This window comes from Lacerta agilis, chromosome 5, assembly GCF_009819535.1.
Source record: "Lacerta agilis isolate rLacAgi1 chromosome 5, rLacAgi1.pri, whole genome shotgun sequence".
Taxonomy (NCBI): Eukaryota; Metazoa; Chordata; class Lepidosauria; order Squamata; family Lacertidae; genus Lacerta; species Lacerta agilis.
In genome coordinates this window covers 14,760,179-14,784,623 of record NC_046316.1, presented here as the reverse complement: position 1 = coordinate 14,784,623, position 24,445 = coordinate 14,760,179, and the positions used below count along the sequence as shown (strand labels likewise).

At 41.1% G+C, this 24,445-nt stretch overlaps 1 protein-coding gene across 14 annotated transcripts in view; it reads left to right on the top strand.

Annotated features, from left to right (window-relative positions):
* The window catches only part of LOC117046593 (calcium-activated potassium channel subunit alpha-1), a 588,284-nt gene that overhangs the window by 473,506 nt on the left and 90,333 nt on the right, over positions 1–24,445 (top strand). For all 14 annotated transcript variants that reach the window (XM_033148697.1, XM_033148690.1, XM_033148689.1 and 11 more), the window contains 3 exons: positions 8,149–8,272; positions 12,004–12,228; positions 14,315–14,507. In XM_033148697.1, coding sequence (XP_033004588.1) covers positions 8,149–8,272; positions 12,004–12,228; positions 14,315–14,507 — 542 coding nt within the window. The remainder of the gene's footprint in view (positions 1–8,148; positions 8,273–12,003; positions 12,229–14,314; positions 14,508–24,445) is intronic.

The window sequence follows — 24,445 nt, the reverse complement described above, 5'->3', positions numbered from 1 at the left end:
GTAAAGGTCAGCCAGAAAGTGTCATTAGTGCAACACACACACTCACACACAGGGGCTACAAATTCTCATTACAACTTAATGCCATTGGTGCAGACTGGAGAGGGTCACGAGCACTGGCTAATGCTAGCTGACAAATGTTGGGTGTATTAGTCACAAAACATTTGCCAAGTTCCATCAGAGCGGCGTGACAACCTCTGCAGCCAGTCCCAGCGAGCTGCCGCAGTAGTCGGTGGAGTTTGCCTGTGACAAGCCGTCAGTCTTGGCTTGGTGGAGCTTTGGAGCGCCAGTCAAAGCAGTCAGGGAAGATTGAAGTGACAGAGACCCACTGAGCAAATAGCGAAACATGCAGCACATTATGAAATATTCAGCTGGGGTGTAAAACCTCTAAACGCTTTTTCAATTATTAGCACCTGCATTCTCTGCCTACATCTAACACTAACAGCATGCTAATTGCCACAATTTGTTAGGGTGGCTGTAAGGGGAACCGTGAAAGGCAGGAGATGTTACCCGCTGCATTTAAACATGGTACATTTGCAAGGTGCCTGTTCCCATTTACACTTTTCCAAAATATCCCAAGCCAACCAAATCACTACATTGCTGCATGCAAACAGAAAGCTGCACATTTGTAGAGTCAATGTGTGTCCACCTGTTCCCACAAGACACAGTAAATTACTCTCTGGGAGAGCAACTGCCACTAAGTATTTCCCATGCTAATGATATATGGGCCTGTGCCATCTTTTTGTGTGGCAGAGAATGATGTACTACCTCCCCTGTATAAACCTGGTTACATCAGACAATAGCTATGCATGCATAGCCCTGTGACTATTATTTCCCTTTGAGGAAGAATCATGCTAAGCAGGTCCATCCAAATACCTTCCATGGACCCCTCACATCATGTAATTTCCTTTCTGTGTTGTATGAAGGAGGGTTACAAAGGAGGGAGTGTAACAAAAACCCAAAGCAGCTTTGGAAGTGGGTTTTGAGCAGAGAAGCAGTGGGCTTGAGATGAATTTTATCCCTTTTCTGCCTGCTCTTTCTCCTCTCCAGATTATCCCTGTGGAATATGAGGAGGAACAGTATGCAGTCATCCAATTTATTCAGTACTTGCCCCTCCAAAACTGGGGAAGGTAACCCTGTGAATTGGTTGCACATTCATACCATATAAAATGCTGCCTCCTTATTTCTCACAGCAAATAAAGAAGAATCCCTGGCTGTTTCACAAAACAAATTATTACAAAATAAATAAATAAGCCACTTGCTAGAACTACACCCTCACAAAGCAAAGTACAGAGGAGCGAGAGACAAGTTGCAATAGAAAAATGGGCATAGCATGACGTGCAGATTAAGATGGCGAATTTTTATAGAGAGACGAAGCCGTTGTGGAGAGGAAGGCTTTCAAGGCCTGCCTAAATGCTAGAGTTCAAGGGTCATGGCATAAGGCCATTGGAAGGGAGCTCCATAGTTTTGAGGCCACCACTAAAAGTCTGCCAGCCCAACAGATCTTAACAGCAGGCACTCCGGAAGGACCCCCTGAGGTGGAACTTAGTTTACATGCAGGAGTATATGGGTGATGGCAGCCCTTTGGGTAACCTCACCCCAAGCCATTTAGGGCTTCTTAAGATTAAGACCAGCTCTTTGAATTGAGCCTGGAAATCTACTGGCAGCCAGTGCGACTTGTGCAAAATTGATGTTGTGTATCCAGGTTTTCTGGCTCCCAGCAGTATTCATGCAGCTGCATTTTGCCCAGAGTGTAGCTTGAAGACCGTCTTCAGAGATAGCTCCATGTAAGCATGTTGCAGCAGTCTTGTTTGGAGGTAACCAAAGCATCAAGTCATGGAAAGCTTTTAATCTGCTTGTCATATTAAGAGTTCCCCCCCCCATAAGCAAAACGAATATTGCCTAACGGGTATATTGAGTATGATCTTTAGCGAATCTCTCTTGGTCTCAGTTATCCATATGTGAAATGGGAGCCTGGAGTGAATGAGGATTTGCATTCCAATAGTGCTTTCAGTATGGTGATTATGATTCTCAATAACTAGGATTATTGGGTAGGAGGGCATTTTTTAGGTGATAGCCAAAAGAAACCACAACGTTTTACTTGCTAACTTGAATGGCTACAGATGTGTTTATTTTTCTCCCATCTTTCCCCCATGAGAGTAGGATGCATAGGATTCCTAGATAGCTCTCATCCAGATACTAGTCAAATCCCACCCCTGCTTAGCTTCAGAAAGATTAATATATACTTACAGAACTATAGGCTCATTTGGAAATATAGGAGATGGTTTCCGAGGTGAGGTTATTCTCTTTAGCAACTCCCAAAATGTGGAACTCCCTCCCTGTAGAGGTGCATCAATCATCCTCATTATATAGTCTTCATTAGATATATATTTTTTTTTACCTGGTCTTTGACAGTTAATATTTGTGTCATTTATGTGGGATATATTGCCTGATGTACATTCTTTGGTTTGTTTGAAGCTGTGTTACTGGGTTATAATATTGTATGGTTAAATGATTATAACCCACCCTGGGACCTTGTGGTAAAGGGCAGATACAATAAATAAGTAAAAAAAAAAAGCTCATGAATAAATAAATACTGGCACTTGAGGACACAAGAAAGGCATCAGCATATAGGGTGGGATTCCCTTAATGAGTCCCACCAAGAGGAAGTCTGTACAAGGGCTGTTGCCCGTGCTATGTGGTTTCCCCCTTGTCCTCCCCCCCTCCTTCAGTGCAGCTCCTGTTCCCACAAAATTGGCCCGGTGGGCCAGGACAACCCTCAGAACAGATACACAGGGGGAAGTGTGGGGGAAATCATTTTGTCTGGCAACCTGAAAAGCTTTTGTTGACAAAACACTCAACATAGCATCATGTTGGGAATGGGTAACTTTTTTGGCTTTTTACTCCATTGTTCCCTGTTCACTAATTGTGAGAATCTCTAGGTGGAGGATAACAACAAAAGGCTGGAACAACCCAAACTCATTCATGTGTTGTCAGGCTCTATTAATACTGTCATTTTGCAAGTTGCGCATTTGGTATGAACTTACTGAGAGGGGGGCTGCAGAGTGAAAGATCCCCTTAAGACGCTAGATGAAATTAAGAAAAATGTATGTTGTGTTTGTTTTTGTTGTGTAGTTGTATTGTTGGTTTGTTTGCAGTGTTGTAATGGTATTGTTTTACTTGTTTCTCATAAAATGAATAAAAAATATTTTTAAAAAGAAGAAGCAGGTGGGTGGTTGATGCACAATAAAGCAGCTGTAGAATAATGTTTGTAAGACAAACATAATATGTATATAGTGGCTTAAGACTGGATGGGAGAGCCTAGGGTAACCATGGGTGAAGCTTGTGCAGGATCAGATAACATAATAAGCATTTACAGGTAGGTAGTCGTGTTGGTCTGCCATAGTCAAAACAAAATAAAAAAATAAAAAAATTCCTTCCAGTAGCACCTTAGAGACCAACTAAGTTTGTTCTTGGTATGAGCTTTCGTGTGCATGGTATCTGAAGAAGTGTGCATGCATACCAAGAACAAACTTAGTTGGTCTCTAAGGTGGTACTGGAAGGAATTTTTGTTTTGTTTTGTTTTGATAATAGGCATTTGCTAGCTATGTAGCAACTTAAAATATTTTTATTTAGGCAAGCCTACATAGATCTTGATGTGTTTTAAGTTCTTTTATTGGTAATTGTTGATGTGTTTTTTAACTGGGTTTAGAAATGAGAACCTTAATATCTTTTGTAACCTGCCTTAGAGGTTTTACAACAGTCAAGTGACATATAACTTTCCTTAAATATACTGTCCCAGCAGAGGCTTTAATGCAAGAAATCCTCAGCAGATCTTCAAGCAGAGAGTGTTCTGTCGATCGGTTGAGGATGTTCTAGGTCTTGATTTCCTGCATAGAGCAGGGGAGTTGGACTAGATGATTGACCATCACCTCTCCAACTCTGATTCCATGAGCAAAACTAGACCTTTTACTCATAGAGTGTGAACTGTCACCCCAAATTTCAGTGGCATAAGATCATTGGGCCATCCTTTGATTTATGCCTGCTGTTTATTCAGCAACAAGTCTTGCTGAGTTGGGACCACAACTCTTAATAGCTGATTGTCAGCAGAATTACAAAAGCACACTGTTGATTCCTTATCGTTTTGCATAGTAATTTCATTCACTGTTTTTATGCAATCAAACTGCTGCACGCCACACCAATCTCCAAGCAGATGCTTACCCTGCGTTCAGTTTCCTCGGAATGAGGGACAGCTGAGACGGTGGTGTCTTTAGGATATGTGGTTTATTTACATTTAAATACAACCTGAGCCTATGATGGAGGGGCTAATAGCATTAACACTCCAATGAGTTCTTGCTTCTCCCATAGCCACAACCTTGGGTTCAAGCAGAAACCTGCCTGCCGCCTGCTTCTAGCTCTCACACCCAACTCTGGCCTTTGTCCTTTTAAACAACAACCAGTTGAGGAAAGGAGTCCCACCCATTTGACCTCTGGCACAGAGCCACTTCCTATGTTACCTTAACGACTCATATTTAAGCCATTACCCCACCAAAAAGCTGCCTTTGCTATTCCAGCAATTATATCCTTGCTGGATCCAGGAATTAGAGGGAATTCAGGCATACAGCCCCCCCCCCAACCCAAAGTAAAACCGTGATTAAAATGTTTTAGGCAGTCTTTTTAATGTTTAGGGGTACGCTCATTTTTCTGTTCATATTGAAATACTGCCCCTCAATGAAGCCAAACTTAGATTCACAACATGTTTAGGGGTATGTGTACCCCTGCGTTCCCCTAGAAAAAAAGCACTGGTTGTAGGGCCATTTGGCAATTCTCATCTTAAACTAACAGGACCCCCATAATTATTATTAGTATTTATTACATTTCTATTGAGCCCTTCACCTGAAGATCACAGGGCAGTTTACAATATAAAAACGCCAAAAAAAATACATACCCTAATAACAGAGTGCTAGAATTGTGGAGAGCGTGAAAGGAATGGAATGGAATTTGAACTGGGAGCGGGGGAGTGAATCCTTTTCATTCTTTTGACTTTTTTCCTCCATTTCCAGGTCAGTTCAGAAGAAAAAGTTCCAGAGTTGAAAACGCCAATTGAATGTGTTTAGAGTACTTGTAAATTGCTGCAAGGGGAGCACTGCTCTTTAAAATATAATGCTGGCTATCTCACAGCAGGTTTGCTGGAAAAGGGATTTGCGGTTTTGCTTTAGGCTGTTGTCTTCCAGGCAGGCTTTTTGGGTTTGCAGCTGTAGCATGGCATTTAGTGTCGCTCTTGAGTTTAATTGATGATAAGTGGCATTATATGCTCCGCAAAACCCTGAAAAGATTGTACTTTCCTCTACGCTTTAACTCAGGCGCACATAATTTTTGCCATAAGAACAGAGAAGCTATTTATGTGGCTAGAGATATAGATGTGAGAAAAGTAGCTTGGTAGCTTTTCTGAAGCGTGCACAATTGATTTCTGTTTATTTCCTTGCACGAAATTGTGGATGTTGCAGTGCGTTGAAAACGTACAGCCTCTGGCCATCGGGGTTAAAATAATGATCTTAATTACTTACAAGTGGGGTCTCCTTCCCGCACCACCAGTAAAGATATTCACAAACTCCCACTTTGCAACTCTGCAGCAATGCAAGTTTTACTCTAAGCTGCATCCATTGATGAGCACACTTGGCTTGAGGATGAACACATTCATTTTATTTGGTCAAAATCCGGTGCACGCATGCAGGGGGTGCAGAGGGGAGATAAAGATGAATTAAGAGCAACTCCCCAAATGTTATGTGATTACACATTAACCCAGTGGCTTTCATACTTTCCAGCTTCAGAAACACTTTGCGCATCAGTATGTCTACTAAGAAACTTAAAACTATCTGCCACAGAACCTGTGTGTGTTATAGAGCATTTTGTAATAAGTTCTAGGGTGTACACTCAATTTACATGGGCCATTGACCAAGCCTGTGGGACCACAGTACTGTATTGCTGCAGATGAACTTGGAGTACAGTATATCATTAAGCACACCCACCCAATCCCCTCACCCCATGACTCTGCATTGCAGGAGGAAATTCGTCATGGCAGACAATGTATCTTCCAAATAAGCTTTTCCACCGTTACAATTCTTCTCATTGAAAAATCCTTGATATGTTTCCAAGGAACTTTGGGACTACAGAACACAGTTTGAAAACCATTATGCTAGCCCAATAACCTTCAACTCCGCAGAAGGAACTGGTGAATATAGAATTAAGTGACTTGGGCTCAGAGCCATCCCTTGGGGGAGTGGGGCAAATTGGTTTACACAGCCCCCCCCCCATTTTTCAAGTGGGGAATGTATTAATGTGGTGCCGGTGGCCACAAATAGCAGCCCTACTACCTAGGAGGTAATCCCAAACACCCAACCAACATCTGGGCAGGACCCACACATTCACCTGGAAGTCCTTTTGCAACTCTTGAAAAAGCAGGCATGGGAGGAGGGGCAGGGATCCTCTACAGAGTGCATTGAAAAGGTAACTCACAGCACTGCAGGAAGAGAATGGACTAAAAGTGTAAGAACTTGTGGTCGTCTACAGCTCCAACCATCCTCATTGAACATGCTGGCTGGAGCTGATGAGTGCTGATGAGTGATGAGAACGCCACCAAGAGGGCTGCAGGTTCACCATCCCAGCTATACAATTTACAAATCCAATTAGCTCTTCAGAAATCAAAATTAGAATGCATCCTGCAAAACAGAAACATTATGAATAATGGGTGGAACTTACTCAAACTTGCATTGGTTAACCCCTCTTGTTCATGGATCTAAGAAGTTGGATTAAAGATGTGAGGGATCACTCTATGTGATGCATAATGTGCATTCATTGTAAAGTTGACACCTCAGAATTTGCCTAACAGGTGACACGGAAGCAGGTGGAAGAGCAGCATTGTGCCAGAACACAACTGAAAACTCATTAGCACATATGAATATGGTTCATATGGCGGGGTAGGGAGGGTGCACAGTGTGATTCACCCTGGAGCCCGCAACCCCATAGCCACAGCCCTCTGTGGGGTAAGATGCACCCTTCAACAGTTTTCTCATCTTCCGTCTGAGCTGGGTTGGAGAAGGGGAGGGCTGTCAGGGTGGTAGAAGTCTGCAAACTGGCATTAATCATTAAAGCTGGAGACTCAAGAGGGCATGATCGGTGTGGCATGTTGGGAGTGGACATTGTGGCAGACGTAGCCTGATTTTACAGGCTTTTTGTCTCCTGATCTCTCTTAAATATGTAAAGATGAAGCACACTATTATTACTACTATTATTATTTGGTTTTGTTTTAGTGCAAGTAATGCCTTGAAGGTTGTTACAAATGCTGTAGCTGTCATAGAAAATGGGCATTGTTGTTTAGTATTAAAATCATGTATTCTAGATGTGGGCATTTGTTAGTCAGTTTGCTGTAAAATGACATACTGCTGAATCTTTAAAGGGCTTCAGTTTGGAAAAGCAAAATATGATTGGGCAAATTGCTAAAATATTTAAAGTGCAGCCTGTTAAGCTTTTACTTCGAAGAGCGTCACGTCAAAAGTTGTATGCGGTAAAAGCAAGCAATTGGCTTCCCATCCTCATGCTAATCAGTTAGCATGGGGGTTCTGTAGCTATCCCTTCTACTCCACTGCAGATGCTAATAGAGACTCTTGTGATGTTTATTTGGATGAAGGAATGAGGACTGGGGGGGGGCAGGGACATTAATGGGCCATAAGGTGAGAGAAAGACAGAGCCAGTGTGGTGTAGTGGTTAAGAGTTAACCGGGTTCGATTCCCTGCTCCTCCACATACCGCTGCTGGGTGACCTTGGGCTAGTGACACTCCTCTGAAGTCTCTCAGCCTCACTCACCTCACAGAGTGTTTGTTGTTGGGGAGGAAGGGAAAAGAGATGGTTAGCCGCTTTGAGACTCCTTAGGACAGTGATAAAGCGGGATATCAAATCCAAACTTCTCTCTCACTTGTATTTCATAAAACGTTATTGTGAGGTTCTTTCTTCCCCTCTCAGTTCCCCAAATTTAAATATAACCTCATATTTCTGTTATCGTCTTAAAAGCAGGTGCGTCAAACCATATTATAGGCACTGCTCCTAGTTATGGCTTCCATTGCTATTAACCTTGACATTTTTCTTCTTCCTCAGACACGACCCCTTATTAATACCTGGAAATGAACAAGTTGACAACATGGATTGCAATGTGAAAAAATACGACTCCACGGGAATGTTTCATTGGTGTCCAGCCAAGGAGATTGACAAGGTTATTTTGGTGGGTATTTGCAAGGAAAGAGCACTTCCCAAGTCATATCATACTATCAGACTGCACTCTGTTTTGTTTATTTCCTTGCATATAACCAATTCAGTGAGTAATGAACTCCAGGATGAACTATCTATGGAGTGTAGGCTGTGTGTGCCTTAGCCAACCCATTTTCCCAACTGTTGTTAGGTCCACAGATTTTTGGTGGGCACAGCCCTGAGGTTTCCTGTTCCTTGTGAATATTCAACAGCCATTTGTCCCACTTTGCTGCCAGGATCTGCTTTTCAGACTGCCTGGTGTCATAATTTACCACAGGTTTAGATTGTGCTTATCTTCAGGTCCTCTACCTTCATTGCTGGGAGCAAAGAGAGGGAACTTTAAGGTCAGGTAGGAAATCAAACAACCACAGCTTTAGTTTTCCACATGATAATTTGAGACCATTCAATTATAGGTTTCTTAATTAAATACAAATAAGTCATTTGTTCTACGGAAAACCCATAAGGTCAAGAGATCCTTTAACGCCAATGTTTTGCCACGGATGCTTTATAACTATGCCACTAACATGATTGAACAAAGTTGGCAATATTAAAGTCCAATTCAGAATCAACATTTTAAATGTGATTTATGAGTTAGCTGATTCATCTACAGCTAATCTGATCAATGCTGCAGCCTTGATTACCATAATGCGAACGATTATGTTACACTCAGAAATATCTGTGGTGGCCTTTGAGCTATTCTTCTGCTAAATGCTAGTAGATTGTGAAAGTAAGTTTCCATAGATACAGTACTGAAATTCTCTTTTCAGTCCAGTCCAACAGCAAAGTTCAAGAACTTTCATTAGATTGAAGTAAACAGGCAAAGCCTAGATGTAACAGCTGACCTTTCAGAACCAGGTGAGAATGCAAAAGAAGATATTTCTGCCTTGCATCTCATAACTGCCAGCGTGTTTTTTCAATTTCGGTAAGCGGTTTCCTCGGTTTCTCACACTTGCAGGGCCATTTTAGACAAGGAACATGAGGTTGCTGCTGAAAGCAGCATTTCCATGTTGAGCCTACTCCTCTTTATGTTGTGATGTTGTGGCATTATCTGCTCACCTGTCCCTTGGGTGACTTGTTCCAAGCGATTCTATACAGGTTACAGAGGCAGAAAATTCCAGCACGAGAGTGCCATTTTTGGCAACAGCCCTGTGTCTTCCGTAACATCAACTTCTGTCCTCAGCCCAACAAGCTGAAGTGTAAAGCTGCTGCTCTTGCTGTCTGTCCTTAATTTGGGCTCTCTCCATCTTCCTTTTATTCCTTGTGGGGCCAGCCATCAAACTGACTCTACTAATTAAATATAATCAAAAGGCCTCTTCTAGTTTGTTAGGTTCAGTGAAAGTTTGTGCCATTTATGTTCGTGTGCTTGAATCAAAGAGTAGCAGCTCCACATCTCATAGACAAAACTGATGATATGTGAAATGAACTCCCTGGTGTGTCTTCACTTTGTTGTAGTTGATGCAGCTTTTTCCAGCGTCTGCTTCCTCAAGATTTCCCTGTACCACTAAATGGTGCAACCAATAATGGTGACAGCTCTGGTTTAGTCTAACGATTGGGAGACAAAACCTTGTTCCTCGGGCTCCTCAGGGAGTTTGTATAATAACCATGACATTGTCTGGAATTGCAATATTGGCATTTAAGCAATCGATAAAGCAGTCAATTCCACTGAGTAAATTGTTACGAATTTGATTCAAAACTGTTTAAATTGATATGCATTCCACAGTGTTCATTAGACCACCAGAGACAACTTTTCCTTGCGTTCTTAAATAACTGAGGGCGACAGATGTCAGCTAGAATATTTTAAATATATTTCAAACAGATATGACGCTAATGACCTTAATGTTCCACTTCAGAAAGTTTGCAAGTAAAAAAAGAATGACATTGGGGGTGGCCTCCTGATCAGGATGTGACTTAACATTTATTCATTCTATTTGCACATGGAAAAGGGGTGTGTGAGTGGGAGAGAGTCATTTCATAGCAACTCAACATATAACCAGTTCAGCTTACTATAGTCAACATCTGCAGTGCTAAGAACTTTCATGGGCGATATATCAACACAGGAGACAATGTTAAAACAATGTGTGGTCATACTAAATGTGATGATGGCTCTCTCACTCCACTTTCAACCTTCTAAAGAAAATAAAAAATGTGTGCCCCAATCCCTAGTTATTTCAGTTTAATTCTATAGTCTAATTATGTCGTATCTTTTTGGCAAGGGGTTCACATTAGAAAAGAGTGCTGCTACACCTGATTGGCTTGTACCGAATCAAAAGAATTGGTCCTTGGGGTTGGGGCTATGATCCAAATGGGAGATGCACATGTGCCAGAGAATGGCTACAAGGCATGTGCAGCCAGGATTACATTGTTGTTGTTGTTGCAACTGTTTGTCCGCAGACAGTTTTTCCGGGTCATGTGGCTAGCATGACTAAGCCGCTTCTGGTGAAACCAGAGCAGTGCACGGAAACGCTGTTTACCTTCCCGCCGGAGCAGTACCTATTTATCTACTTGCACTTTGATGTGCTTTCGAACTGCTAGGTTATCAGGAGCTGGGACCAAACAACAGGAGCTCACCCCGTCGTGGGGATTTGAACTGCTGACCTTCTGATTGGCAAGCCCAAGGCTCAGTGGTTTACACCACAGTGCCACTCTCTGTATCACTAAGCTACGGTCCTTTTTCTAAAGGATGAGATAAAGGTGGCGAGTGCCCCATAATCCTCATTACAGCTGTAGTTAAGCCAGGACTTCACTGAAAATGTTTTTTAGGATAGATTTGAAGGGGAGAAGTGAGAGAGAGAGAACACCACATAGCTCCTCCAAGTGATGAAGGAGCAGAGTTACTTAATATTCAAACAGTCATATGTTGTATATAGCTCTGGGATAGGATTTATCTTTCCTAGCTAGGCAGGAGCCACTATTACCAAGTTTTGGGATTGCCCTGTAATTGAAATCATTATCTGTACAATTTTGCGGCTGCTGATTGAGATTGAAATAATCTATTTAGTTTTGCTCTCTGTGTCTGCCAACAATGCAAATATGCGAACTGTAGTAAATAATACATGGAAATGCGGGCGTTCATGCACACACATTCCCTGGCTGGTTGCTCATTAAACTGACTAAGGCAGGAGACATGGGCTAAGGCTACTGTTTGCTGTTCCTTGCTGCCTATGCCACTCTTGCAAGGAACAGGATAACGGTGATCAATGTGGTGTGTTAGTACAGCAGCAATGGTCCATCAATTCCCATTGAATATCAGATTGCTAGCAATAAATCATGCATTAAACCCTAAGTAATCCCACTCAATTCATAAGATTTATATTAGGGCTGATTTAGACATTTCCTTTTCTGTTGAGGGATCACACTCCTGTGAATGATTCCTATGTCTGGATAAGCTTGAAAATATACTGCATGATTGGAGTTTGTTCATCCAAAGGTGGACCCTGAAATATGTGTTTTGTAGAGAATCAACTATTGCTTGTCACATATGTCAAAGTACCCCACACCCGTCTTGGTATTCTGATGAGCCCTTGAATTCAGTGATGCTTACCACCAGCAAAATGAAGCCTAAATATTTAATTCGGAGAGCACCTCTCAGCTCCCAAGGCCAGACTTCACACACACACACACACACACGTTTGTTTGTTTGTTTACTCCTCCTCCTAATTAATATTCTTTATTGTCCTCCTTACTGACTTTGTTTTGCTTTTCCAGACTCGAAGTGAAGCAGCCATGACAGTGTTAAGTGGCCATGTGGTGGTTTGCATATTTGGTGATATGACATCAGCGCTGATTGGACTAAGGAACTTTGTGATGCCATTAAGAGCCAGCAATTTCCACTACCATGAGCTTAAGCACATTGTGTTTGTGGGCTCCCTTGAATACTTGAAGAGGGAATGGGAAACAATGCATAACTTCCCCAAACTCTCAATATTGCCTGTAAGTCCAAATGCCACCTCTTTTCTTTCTTTCTTTCTTTCTTTCTTTCTTTCTTTCTTTCTTTCTTTCTTTCTTTCTTTCTTTCTTTCTTTCTTTCTTGTGCACCAACTGAACAGAACCACACTGGCTTTGATCTTGGGCTTCCTCTTTTTTTAAAACTCCTGTTCGGTTATAGGCCTCAGGACTTGGCCTTTTCCCTGTTTGTTGTATCTGTGAAAACTAAGCCCTGAGAGACCTTATTAGAAGAAATTTGCCGATGTGCTCAGTCCCTCGTCAAGGATGAATTTCAGCTGCTATCAAATATGTTAGCTATGTTATCTTTTGAACACTTGCTTGAGTGCCCTGCATGCAGCCAATTTTGATGTTATGATTTTTTCTGACAGCATGACAGTCATTACTTATGGCATTATTTATGCCTATGAAACCTTTGGAAACATTTTTGTATTATTTGTCTATCTACCTAATCTATCTGCATCCATAAAGACCTTTGAAAGGCTGGCCCGCTGGCTCTGCTTTATTTAACAGCCTGACAGTGGCATTTCATCTTTTTAAGGAGGTATACAGTCAGAAGATATGAATTTCTTTCTAACACAACGAGTCCTGAACTGAAGGGGCCCCAATTCTTCACTACTCGGTGTTGCCATTTATGCCTGACTGCTAACGATAGTGCAAATTTCTATTAGGTTGCTGTTTATACCCAGCGAACAAGCTGCAAAGCAGCAAGAGAATTGCAATGATTTCCACATCAAATGCTTTGCATTAATATTGTCTGTTTTCTTTTATTTCTTCTTTTCTGCCTAAAAGTAACAAGGCTTTAAACCCAGCTTGAAGTGTGAAATACTTTTCTATCCAAGTTGCTCGTTACTTCTCAAAGCTGCAGCTATCACGAGTGACCTCGCTGTCCCCCAAAAAACAAGGCAACTAATAATTACTAATGTATCGCTCTATCATGCCTCATTTCTCCAAGGTGCTGGGCATGTCTAAATGCACATTCCTGTGCTGCATCCAGGGCAAATCTGTCACATTTTCAGATCTGTGTTGGCCATCGACCCTCATCCATGCAACATTTGCAAACCACTGTGGCTAAGAAGGAAATCATGCTAGACTGTAAACACTATACACTGGCATACATTGTAGCCTGCCGAGTGGAAGCCCCCTCAAAACACTAATATTTGATCATGCATCAAGTGGCTGGAAATTAGCACACAGGCATTTAGCCCCTTGCTGTGGTCCATATGCATGCATGTGTCATTGCACCAGGAAAGGCCTGTCAAAGAATTGATGTCTACCACTTGGAACAGTGAAGTGGATAAATGCATTTCAGTGGCTGTCTCACAGGAGCGGCAATGATTTTGAGCATCCCTTATTCCCAAGTAAACATCAGTCCAAAACTTATACACATCCATAAGAGCATTACAAAATGTTGCTACATTCGGATGGGTAATTTTGCTTCCAGAAGAATAGGCACTGAGACAATTCCTTTTTTCTTTTTAAATAGTTCAATCACACTGTTTTAAATTACAGTTTGTTGAAATACACGGGGTGGGGGCTGACTAGAAACTAATTACACTTTGCTGGGTATCACTTCACCTAGTGTGTGTTTTCCTTGTATTTGGGTGTGCAGAGCATCCTGCTTAGAGCATTCTCCCCCCCCCCCCAGGTTTAGCATGGCCCAAGATTCAAGACACTTGAACACACCCCTTCCTATGCTTGGAAGGCAAGAACTTGCCAAACAAGGGTGACTGAAATCAAGGCAATTCTGAGTTGCAGACAAGATGCAGAGCTCTGGCAACATTCCTGCTTCTTGTTTGTTAGTAATAGCTTGACTGAGTATTGAGACTTAACGCTAAAATGCTGCCATCAGCACCAACTACCCTTTAGATTAGCACATTCCTTCTATTCCCTGGCACATAGTTAGACCAGCTTAATGTCAGAGCATAAAAAAGATACTTGTTAAATAATTTCCCAAAGCTCCTTCGCAGTATTTAATTTGTGTTTTTTTTCCCATTTCTTCCTCCACCTCCCTCCCCTTTTCCTCTCTCTCTCTCTCTCTCTCTCTCTCTCTCTCTCTCTCTCTCTGCCGAAGGGTACACCATTAAGTCGAGCTGATTTAAGGGCTGTCAACATCAACCTCTGCGACATGTGCGTAATCCTGTCAGCCAATCAGAATAATATTGATGATACTTCGCTGCAGGACAAGGAATGCATCTTGGCGTCACTCAACATCAAGTCTATGCAGTTTGATGACAGCATTGGGGTCTTGCAGGCTAATTCCCAAGGTAAGAACTGCCCTATAATACTTCTCTATAGTGCCTACAGGGGACAGGACCTGGCAGGAAGAATATCCCTCACTCAGTAATTCAAAGGGACCTTACATCAGCTTGCTTGACAGTTAAACCTGCTGATTGGTATGATGGGTTTTAAAGGGACGGTTGCAACACCACACTGTTTGCACACATACACAAAGGCAAGTTTTGGCAACCCTAGCAAGGGAGCAAAAATTGACGTGAGTGGTAGAATTTTATTTCATTTCACTCTCAGATGGGTGATTGCTAAATCTGTAGCATTCTGCAGCCTCCCAAGTTTATAGCAATGAAGTCACATTGCTACACATCACATAGCCAGAGGTGGCTTCTCCTCACGCCGGATGCAAAATGGGATAATTGCAAATGTTCTCTGACAAGGGTGTTTGTCCGCAAGATAGCAGCCAAGTGCCACACAGCACAATAATAACACCTTTTAAATAATGATAATACTTTTTAAAGGCAGGGGGGAGAGAGAGAGAAAAAGGGGAAAGAATGGAAAGTTTGGCTTCATAGGATGCGCATGAAGATTCTCACAATTTATTTACAATTCTACATGATTTCTACATGAATGCAGTCCTTTGTGTTTGACCCCCACACTATTCACCAGTGCTATCCCAAGGTTGGATAAAAACACTTAGGAAAGCAAAACAAACACCCTATAAAATGATAATGCACAAATAAGACTGGGCATTTCTTGTACGCTTCCTATCAGATCCCATTATTGCAACGCAGAAAAAAGCAAACCAATAAGAATTATGCAAAACAAGTAAAAATCTCTGTATTTTGTGCATTTGTTTTATATATTTTTTAATATGTGTTTTTGTTGTTTATTACCAACTCTGCCTTCAGGTTGCCTCTGCTTTCCATCCTATGAAATGATATATATATATATATATATATATCTCCCTCTGCTAACACTCCAGAAGCAAACCCAAATATATAAGGCTTAAGCTGATATAATATATCATAATATATATATATAATAATTGAAGTTTTGATGAGACACCAACAATAGTAATCGTACATTGTAATTGTTTTCAACATCCCACTTTTATATTCAAAACAAAGTTGCTTATGGAGAGAATATCTACGCAGCACAGTAGCGAAGGCAAATACTGCTCTGTGCAACCTTATTTATTCTACTTCCTGGTTCCTATATGCTGCTATCCCAATGCAATTGTATAGAAGCAACCACACCCCGCATGATGCTTGGGCAGAGTAGAACACTTTCCCTCCACCCCGAGGAGTTTGCATTGGTATATTGAAAACCTGCCAAAACCATATAAGGAATACTTCCTATGTGTTCTTACCCATTCTGCTGTGTTATGAGCAGCCACCAACACATCTATAAAAGGGGCCTAGGAGAAAATATAATTGCAGAGGCATCGAGAGCGATAGTCCTTGTATAACTGCGACATCCTCATAATGTGTGTGTGGGGGGGGGGAACACATGTTTTGAAAATACACCAACATCACCATCCACATGAGGATGCTTGCATTTTAGGAGGCGTGGGAAGCTTTTAATGTGATGGGCCTCTTTGAAAACCTATTCAAGCCAGTGATGCTGTTTTTTGTCCCAAGGCAGTACAGCAGTTTGCCACCTGAACGTTTGAATTGACTCTGAACTTTCAAGCTGGGCTCTGTAAGCACAGGGGCTAGAGACTTGGAATTCTGCTTTTGCTTTCAGAAGATATCAAAATAGAGATGCTTAGATATTCCCACTTCAGTACACAAAATCCAGCGTAACACTGAGAAACCGATGATTGCTTGTGCAAGTGATCCACTCTCAGCTCCACTGTAATAGGGGGCGGAACTCACAGAAGACACAATGGTGACTTTCATGAGCTGCAGGTTGATTATCCAATCATGTAGAAGTTACCAACAAATCTTCCATAGATTTATCCCGTTTTACATTGCTCATACATATAACATGTGTCCAATAGTTTGCCTTGCACCTATATGTGTTGGAGTTGGTGGATCGTCAAAGACACTAATAGCATTCTAAATCTTAAGATGCTGGGTTGTGGCAGATTACACGAGTGGCATTGTCACAATTCTTGTTAAGATTTTTAAAGAGGAGAGTGTGAATAATAATAGTTATTTTTTTCCATGCCAAGTTACAACTTAAGATACAAATAAAATAAAACATTAAGCAGAAAACTAAAACAAAGAGGAAAAGGGTGAGAAAGAAAAACAAACAAGAAAAACAATTATTATAACAAAACATAACCATGCATACATACATACATTTTGACTTCCTTCCATCCTTTAGCGACTTCAAATTTTCCGTTTTTCTTTTTTGTTGTGTTGTGTTATATGTATATGTACATTTTTTACTTCCAGTTTTATGCCTTTCATAACTATTTTTTTCTTAAGCCTGCAAACTTCATTCATCACATATCAATATATTTATTCCAGAACAATGTTTTTTTTCATATACTCTTGAACACAGTCCCATTCTTTTATTAATTTTTGGTCTGATTGTCCTCTTAAGACTGCTGCTAACCTTGCCAAGTCTATGTATTCACATAGTTTGATTTGCTACTCTTTTACTCATGGAATCCCCCCCCCCCCCCGTCCTCCAATCTGTAGCTATAAGCACCCTGGCTGCTGTTGTCGCATATAGGAATACTTTCTTTTTATCACCAGGAATATAATTTGTAATTAAGCCTAGAAGAAATGCTTCTGGCTTTTTAATAAAGGATATTTTAAATATTATTATTTTTTATTTCCTCATATATATTACAGTAGTACCCCAGGTTACGAATACCCCGTGTTGCGGACGTTCGAGTTGCGAACGCCTGGAAGTGTTTCCAGAGCGCGCACGACCTCTGGATACACAGAAGCATTCTGCACACTTTGCGCATGTGCAGAAGCACTCAAATTGCACTACTTCTGGGGTTTGGGGGGTTTTTCCTCGTGCGTTCGTGATACGCACGCCCGTGTTATGTACCGCGACCTGGAACGGATCGCATGCGTAACCCGGGGTATCACTGTATTCCAGAATTGTTTGATAAGTCCACACTCCCACCACATATGATACATGGTTCCGGTTTCTTTCTTACATCTCCAACAAGTGTTGGTTTTTAATTTGTAAATTTTTGCCAATTTGACTGGAGTTAAGTACCACTGGTATAGCATTTTCATTAAATTCTCTCTGATTGTATAACATGCCGTAAATTTGATAGCATATTTCCATAGCTTCTCCCATTGTTCCAGTCGAATTGTATATCACGCGCCCACTTAATCATGACCTCCTTCAACTCTTCATCCTTTAAATCCCACTCTAATATACATTTTGGATATATTCTTTTTAGAATTTTGTAATAATTATTTCTGTAATTTTGATTCTTTTTTCAAACCCTATTATTTTGTCCTGATTGAATATATGGGCGATTTGATGATACTGCAACCATGCCCTATTATCTAAACGTACAACTTCAACATTAGGAATGCTTGAGGAATTGATTCTTTGTGATTGGCCTGATTTGCACCTCTGAGGCTAACATACCGATCAGAACACAGTTAACTTTCGGATTTCACATTTTGATGCAGTTCTCCACTTAAACCAATGTACAAAACTGCATATCTTACAATAAACAATTAAGAAATATTGACTTTGGGGAAAAAACAAATTCAGGACTGCGTTGAGTGAAAAGATATATTTAAATATGAATTTTCATACAGATCCTTTGAATTTATAAACTTCACTGTAATACCCAACTTAATTTATATGCAGAACTGAGAGAGGCCAGAAACAGACTGTTCTGTTGATCTATGGACAATCTGTTCCTAGGTCACAGTTTTTAAAAGGGCCTGGACAGCAGTTCATGCTCAAAATTGGGAACAAGCAGTAAGCCATTTGGCTCTGAGTGGGAATGGTGCTGAGATACTTACTCTTTAAAATTCAAAAGTACCCAGTAAGGAAACACTTAGCTTCATGGAGGTTTGTGCCACTTACGTGTGCACTACTTCTGATCTCGTTATTGTGCTTTCACAACAGAACAGTAGATTTTCTTGAAGGATCTTAAATACCACGGTTCACATTGTCAAAAGCAATTAGATCAAAGGGGTGGCATAAACTTTGCTGCAAATTGTATTTGGAGTGACAGTTTTCTCTGTGAGATGCAGTTTTAGTGTAGAACCCAGCAAAAAGCCCTTCTGCGCAAGCCCCGGTTGAATATTAATGTCAATGGGGGGGGGGGGCTTGCTCAGAAGAGCTCCCCCCCTCCCCACAGATCCTGTCCTTAATATACAGGAAGCACAGTGGCAGCAGCAACAGCAATATATATATATGGTGATCCTATTTCTGCTGATCAGCAAAGAGTGCCTCCACTTTGCAGCTCCTTACTGGCGACTAAGTGCTTTTATTTGCAGAGCCGGCTGTCACTTTCCTTTTGCTTAAAAGTTTGTGCATTATTTATCCTGGGAAAACATTTCAATTCACATCATTTGGTACAAACCCTGACCCATTGCTAGGCATAGCTTTCTGCTTTCAAATGCAGGGAAGCTGAAATTGCACCAAATGCAGTGGCAGTGACCATGCAGGGCCACCTCCTCCTTATTCTTTCTGTCCAAGCTTCTATGCTTTTAACAGCAGATTGACACCCATAAATGTTTTTAGGCAGAACCTGGAAAAGCTTCACCTGCTTGTTTTCTGTAGAGAATAACATTGGCGGCAATCCTCTGGCCATATGAACCTCAGGGTTTACTCATGTGTACATCTACAAATATAGACAGATGAAACTCAAGTGAGTTGATGAGCCAAGCAGTCCACCTGATAGGTTATATCACATGCCAATTTTTCACTGACAATACATCAGTTTTGTTGAGAGGTATCAGGAGGAAGCAGCAGAGCTAGTGGTTAATTTCTGTCCCTCGCTATCAAATCTCAATGTGCTGTCCCTGCTTGTTTTGTTTCCTCAAATCCTATTGCACCCAGCCTTCCCTCTAGCTTTTCACTGTTTTTTCTAAGGGACAAACTCAATGTTACACAGGAGATACATCAACAGTCTCCCAATAGTTTTTCTTTTATGGAACAGCTGCCCTGGGAGGCTGCCGTTTTAAGCAGAATAAAGGGGGGGTGGACAGAGTCTCCTAGTCTACAGAGGGCAGTTCCTATTTGAAAGGAATCTGCCTGGTCCAAGCCCACATAAAAGATAAAGACCCCCTAAGAAGTTGAGAACAGGGACATTGAAGTTTGCCCAGTTAGCACCTAGCCAGCAAAGTGAGCTGCCATACCTGCTCACCTGGTCACAGCCCTCCCCACTATTGTATTGAGATGTATCCTATTTCAATTACAGCCATCATTTAATAATATGCACCTTTTTATTTGTTTATATATTTATTTATAAATTAGCATATGTAAAGCTGTATTCTTTTTGTGGGTTTTTTGGGGGGAGGTGTCTCCTGCCACTATTCTATTCCAAATCACCTGCCCCAGCTGTAGGAGAGAAAGATATGGAAATACAGGATCCCAGCCTTCTAATGAGCAAGAAGGTCATAGGGAGAGATGGATTTTGACTGAGCAAGGAGCTGAATAGTTAATCAACCTCTCCACTCCTGCCCTCAGTCATATCTTCAAAGGCTGCTTTTCAATAAAAACAAAGCACCTGTCTGGAGATTGTTCACTTATTTTGGGTGTCACACAGGGTCAAGGACCCTCAGACCCATGGGCCAAATGCAATTCCAATCTGCTCTGCCTGGCCCTGGGGCTTCTCCCCACACTACTCACTCCCCAGTCTGTACCCCTACCAGTATCCTTCTTGAGTGCTTTTTCCTGGATGGAATGTGTCCTTGAGCTCTGATAATAACTCTTGCTTGCCTGGCTGGAGGATTAAAATAGTTCTGATGCTGTTCTGAATACCATTTCCTTCCTCCTCCTTTGCCTGCATTTTTTTTTGTCAATTACATCACAACATGTCATTGTGATGTGAGGTCACCTGATGTGAGGACTCCATAGCAATTTGTAAACAGAATGTAGTGGGCAAACTAAGCTAAAGACTGTGAGGGCAAAGGAGGAGGGAGATGGTGCCTAGAAGTAGCCACTAAGAGAGGGAACAAATGGGTGCATTCTAATAACGCTGGTGTTAAGTGTGAGTATGTTGCAGTAATTTGGCTGCACTAAATGTGCTATTTTCAATGAAATATCAAAATCTGAGAATATTTGTTCCAAGTATTTAGAAGATTTTCACTAGGTTTGAAGCATTTAATGATTCTAAAAAGCACTGCAAAGACAGAACTGGGGAACTGGTATCAGAGTTCTTTGGCTTCCATGGATATTCTTTAGGTGTTTCACTGAGGAATTTCAATGAAATTGTCTTTTTGCTTTGACTTTACTTGAAATTCCAGTGGAAACAGTTTTCCTGCCCCTGCCGGGTTACTCACCCTCCTCTGCTTGTTTATACTCCCCCCCCCCATTTTTTTCCCTAAATGAAGGCACAGGTGTGCCTGTATGTGCACCCTGACAAGTTAAACTGCTTTTATATGGATCGCTGGGTACATTATATTCTTGTATGATAGTGAGGGAATCTGTCCCAACCATAATTTGTCAGTTTCACCTCTGTTAAACCAGCACAAAGTTAGCTGGGTTGCCATCAACTGTTTCAACAGCTGTTTATAATCTTAACAGTTTATTCTGAGGCAGTAAATCATTGTCAAAGCCAAATAGTCATTTCAAAGACATTTTATAAGGAACAACAGGGTTTTTTCCCCAGACTTTTCAAATGAGCATTAAGGAACGAACACCTTTGAAACTGACAAGATCAACTAAGCAAACCTAAAACATACAGCCCCATCTCCTATTTAAAATCACTTCATCAAGGAGGGGGGGGGCTTTGTAACATTTTTGAGAAGCGGGGTTCCATTCTTCCCCCTTGGAAAAAGACAAATAAATAGGTTGTGTTTTTTTTTAAAGTGGTTAATTATTTCAAAAGTTAATGTGCAGCATTCAATAGAAGAGCCGAGTATCCACAGATTGGACTGATGAAGCATTTTCTTTGCTGATTTAAGAGGGACAGCAGAACATCAGGAACTGCGAGGATTGCTGGTGGCCTTTGACATTTGCTCCACATAGTTATCTGCTTTAACTATAGATGTTGTAGATAGAAAATATGGCCCAGAATCAGTCATTTACCAAGGTGATGATGATGCTGCTGATGATAATTTAATGCATGAATTGCCTTTTAAATGTCTCTCAAGATGATTTTTAAACAAAATACAAACAGCAAATAATAGTTTTTAAAACTGGAAAAAACCTGGAGATATGTTTTTAAACAATACACAATAAACAACGTAGCTTTCCAACAGGTTCTGTAACCACTGCTCTAGTTTGAGCAATCTTGAGAAATAGGCAACGTTCCAATAAACATAATTGCACTTAAAATGAAAATACACACGCCACACAGTTGCATGTTTGTTTTACACAGGATTTTTAAAAATGAAACGCAGCTACTCATAGTCATTAGTGGGGGTGGGGATAAGGATCTACTTAACCCTTTTCCCCTGGCTGTTTTTTCTTCTTCTTCTGCTCAAAAGCACACAAATACCCCAACTGCAAAAATGTGGGAGCCATTTGTCCACAATGAAAGTTTATGTGGATTCAAACTGCATGCAAGAGTGTGAGTCCTTTCCACAGAATCAGCATCCTTGAGGTGCCATTTCTTAAGTGGGCAAGGCCAGGCCTTTTACTCTACTCTAAATTTTCATAGCCAAAGGGAGGCTAAGGACTGATTCACACATATCCCTTAGTTGATTCCTGTATACTTAATTGCCCGCAACAGCATGTGTGAACTGACGCTTTGTAAAGATAACTGAGTTTGAAGGGACATACGCATTGCATCTATATTGTAAATAATGTATGGTGGCCCATTCATATGTTCAAGTATCATTTGATACACCGCTCTCAATCGGTGCTGGCCATGCCTGCACGGTCAACAATTTTTACGGGAACCGGTTATCAGTATATGATAAATTTCTTGTTTATCAGATGCTGCAACACTAGTAAACTGAAAGTTTGAAGTATGTTGTATGCACCGCAGAATAATGTTGTCAAAAATATAGTGCTTACCACTTTCCTTTTTTTAGTTTTCCCTCTTAAAATTTCTTATGTGTCTTTGCTTCTCCTCAAACCTGCTGATACTTGCCGCAAGGCACCAAATCCAAAACATCACACACATACCTCAATTGAAATAGAAAGTGCATGGTAGCTTCCTTGCCAAACACATAAAGGCAATTATTATACTCAACTGTTTCAGAATTTATACATATAAATAAGTATAAATTTATATGTATAAATTCCTAAACAGGAATTTATGTAGTGGATTTGCCTCTGAGTAGTAACTCTGAATATTCAGTCAAATAATTTTATTTTATCATCTAATTATTTAAGCTGTGATTTTGAAACAATGCATGTCATTAAAAACTGATTCTCAGACAATAAAAACACCTTATGGCTTTGAACAGTTCTGAAGCTGAATGGGAGGAGAAAGAGAGACTGAGCAGTAACATTTTTTTCCAAAGGCATTATAAGACAGATTGTACCGTAACAGTTCAGGTGTAGTTCAGCCTTGCAATGTTCAGAGAACGGTTTTCTGAATGACTTCAACTTATGGGAGTTTCTCCTGGGAACTGTATTTTAGCCACATAAGTGATCTTGTTGCGAGATCCATTTTCAGTTTTTGTAATGGGGTGTCTGTGACAAGATGGTGTAAAAGTAAATAAATGGGGAAAAATAGAAAATGAGTTTGGGGTTAGACAAACCTGTGCCAGCAGTGACTCTAGCACCAGCAGTGTAATATTGGAATAATGTAGTTATGCAATCCCAGCAGTGAAGTTGACAATAAAATTATACCTGTTTAAACAGATAACACAGCAACACTGACATCATTTCCATAGCATATCACACACACCCTCCCAATCCTAGGAGCTGTTGTAGAAAGGTGCTGGGAACTGCAGCTTTGTGAGGGGTAAACTACAGTTCCCTATATTCTTTCGTGAGGTGTGTGCTTTAAATGTGCTCTAAAGGTATGGTTTGTGGGCAGTGGAAGGTGTTGTTGTTGTTTTTTTATAGAATATTTGACCTCATGCCATCACTACCACAGTTACTGCTGAACTCTTGGCATAAATGCATGTTAGGTGGTGTGCCAAACACAAGTGAATTTGCCATGCCTCCGTTAGTTTACAACACACAATTGAACAATGAGCCAGGGAAGGCTTTGTAACCAGTAGCAAGGCAGAGTTAACTTCAGCAGAAGTAGCCGGGGGGGGGGGGATAGTGCCGATATGCCTTTCTTTAAGGCCTAGCTTTTGAAAAAGAAGATAGAGGAGAGAGCTGCTCCCAACATGGCAGAAGGCAGAACGGGCCAGTTCATGCTAGCTTCCAGATTGGGATCCAACCACAAGACTCCTGGGGAATCCACCTTCCCCATTTAACGGTGGATTAGTCATTAGCCAGCATTTACGTTAAGCCGAGTTTCTGTTAACCAAGAATCTAAAAGGGCAGTATGAAGTGAGTTTCATGCCCTGTGTAAAGAGAAACACAAATGTCGGAGGGAAGGGGATGTGCATGCCTGCGGCTGGCTCCTCAGTTAACAGGGCGGCCACACGGTTTCTGCACTGCTTTAGTCGTGTGGAGGAGAAGAGAACCAAGGGTCCTGCAAACAGATGGGCTTGTATGAAAATAGCTGGTTCAGTTAGAGGCACCTTTCTCATCTGCGATCACAGCCTCTCTGCTTCTAATTAAAGTCAAGCCAGCTCTGGCCAAATGAACAAGCCGAAAATGGGTAGAGGAGGGATATAATCTACTGCTAAGCATATGGTTGTATACATTGACTGCAAACATAAATAATAGTAGCAGAGAAACAAATTATGGCTCCTTTGTATTATTATTTGTTCTGCATCTCAAAAGGAAA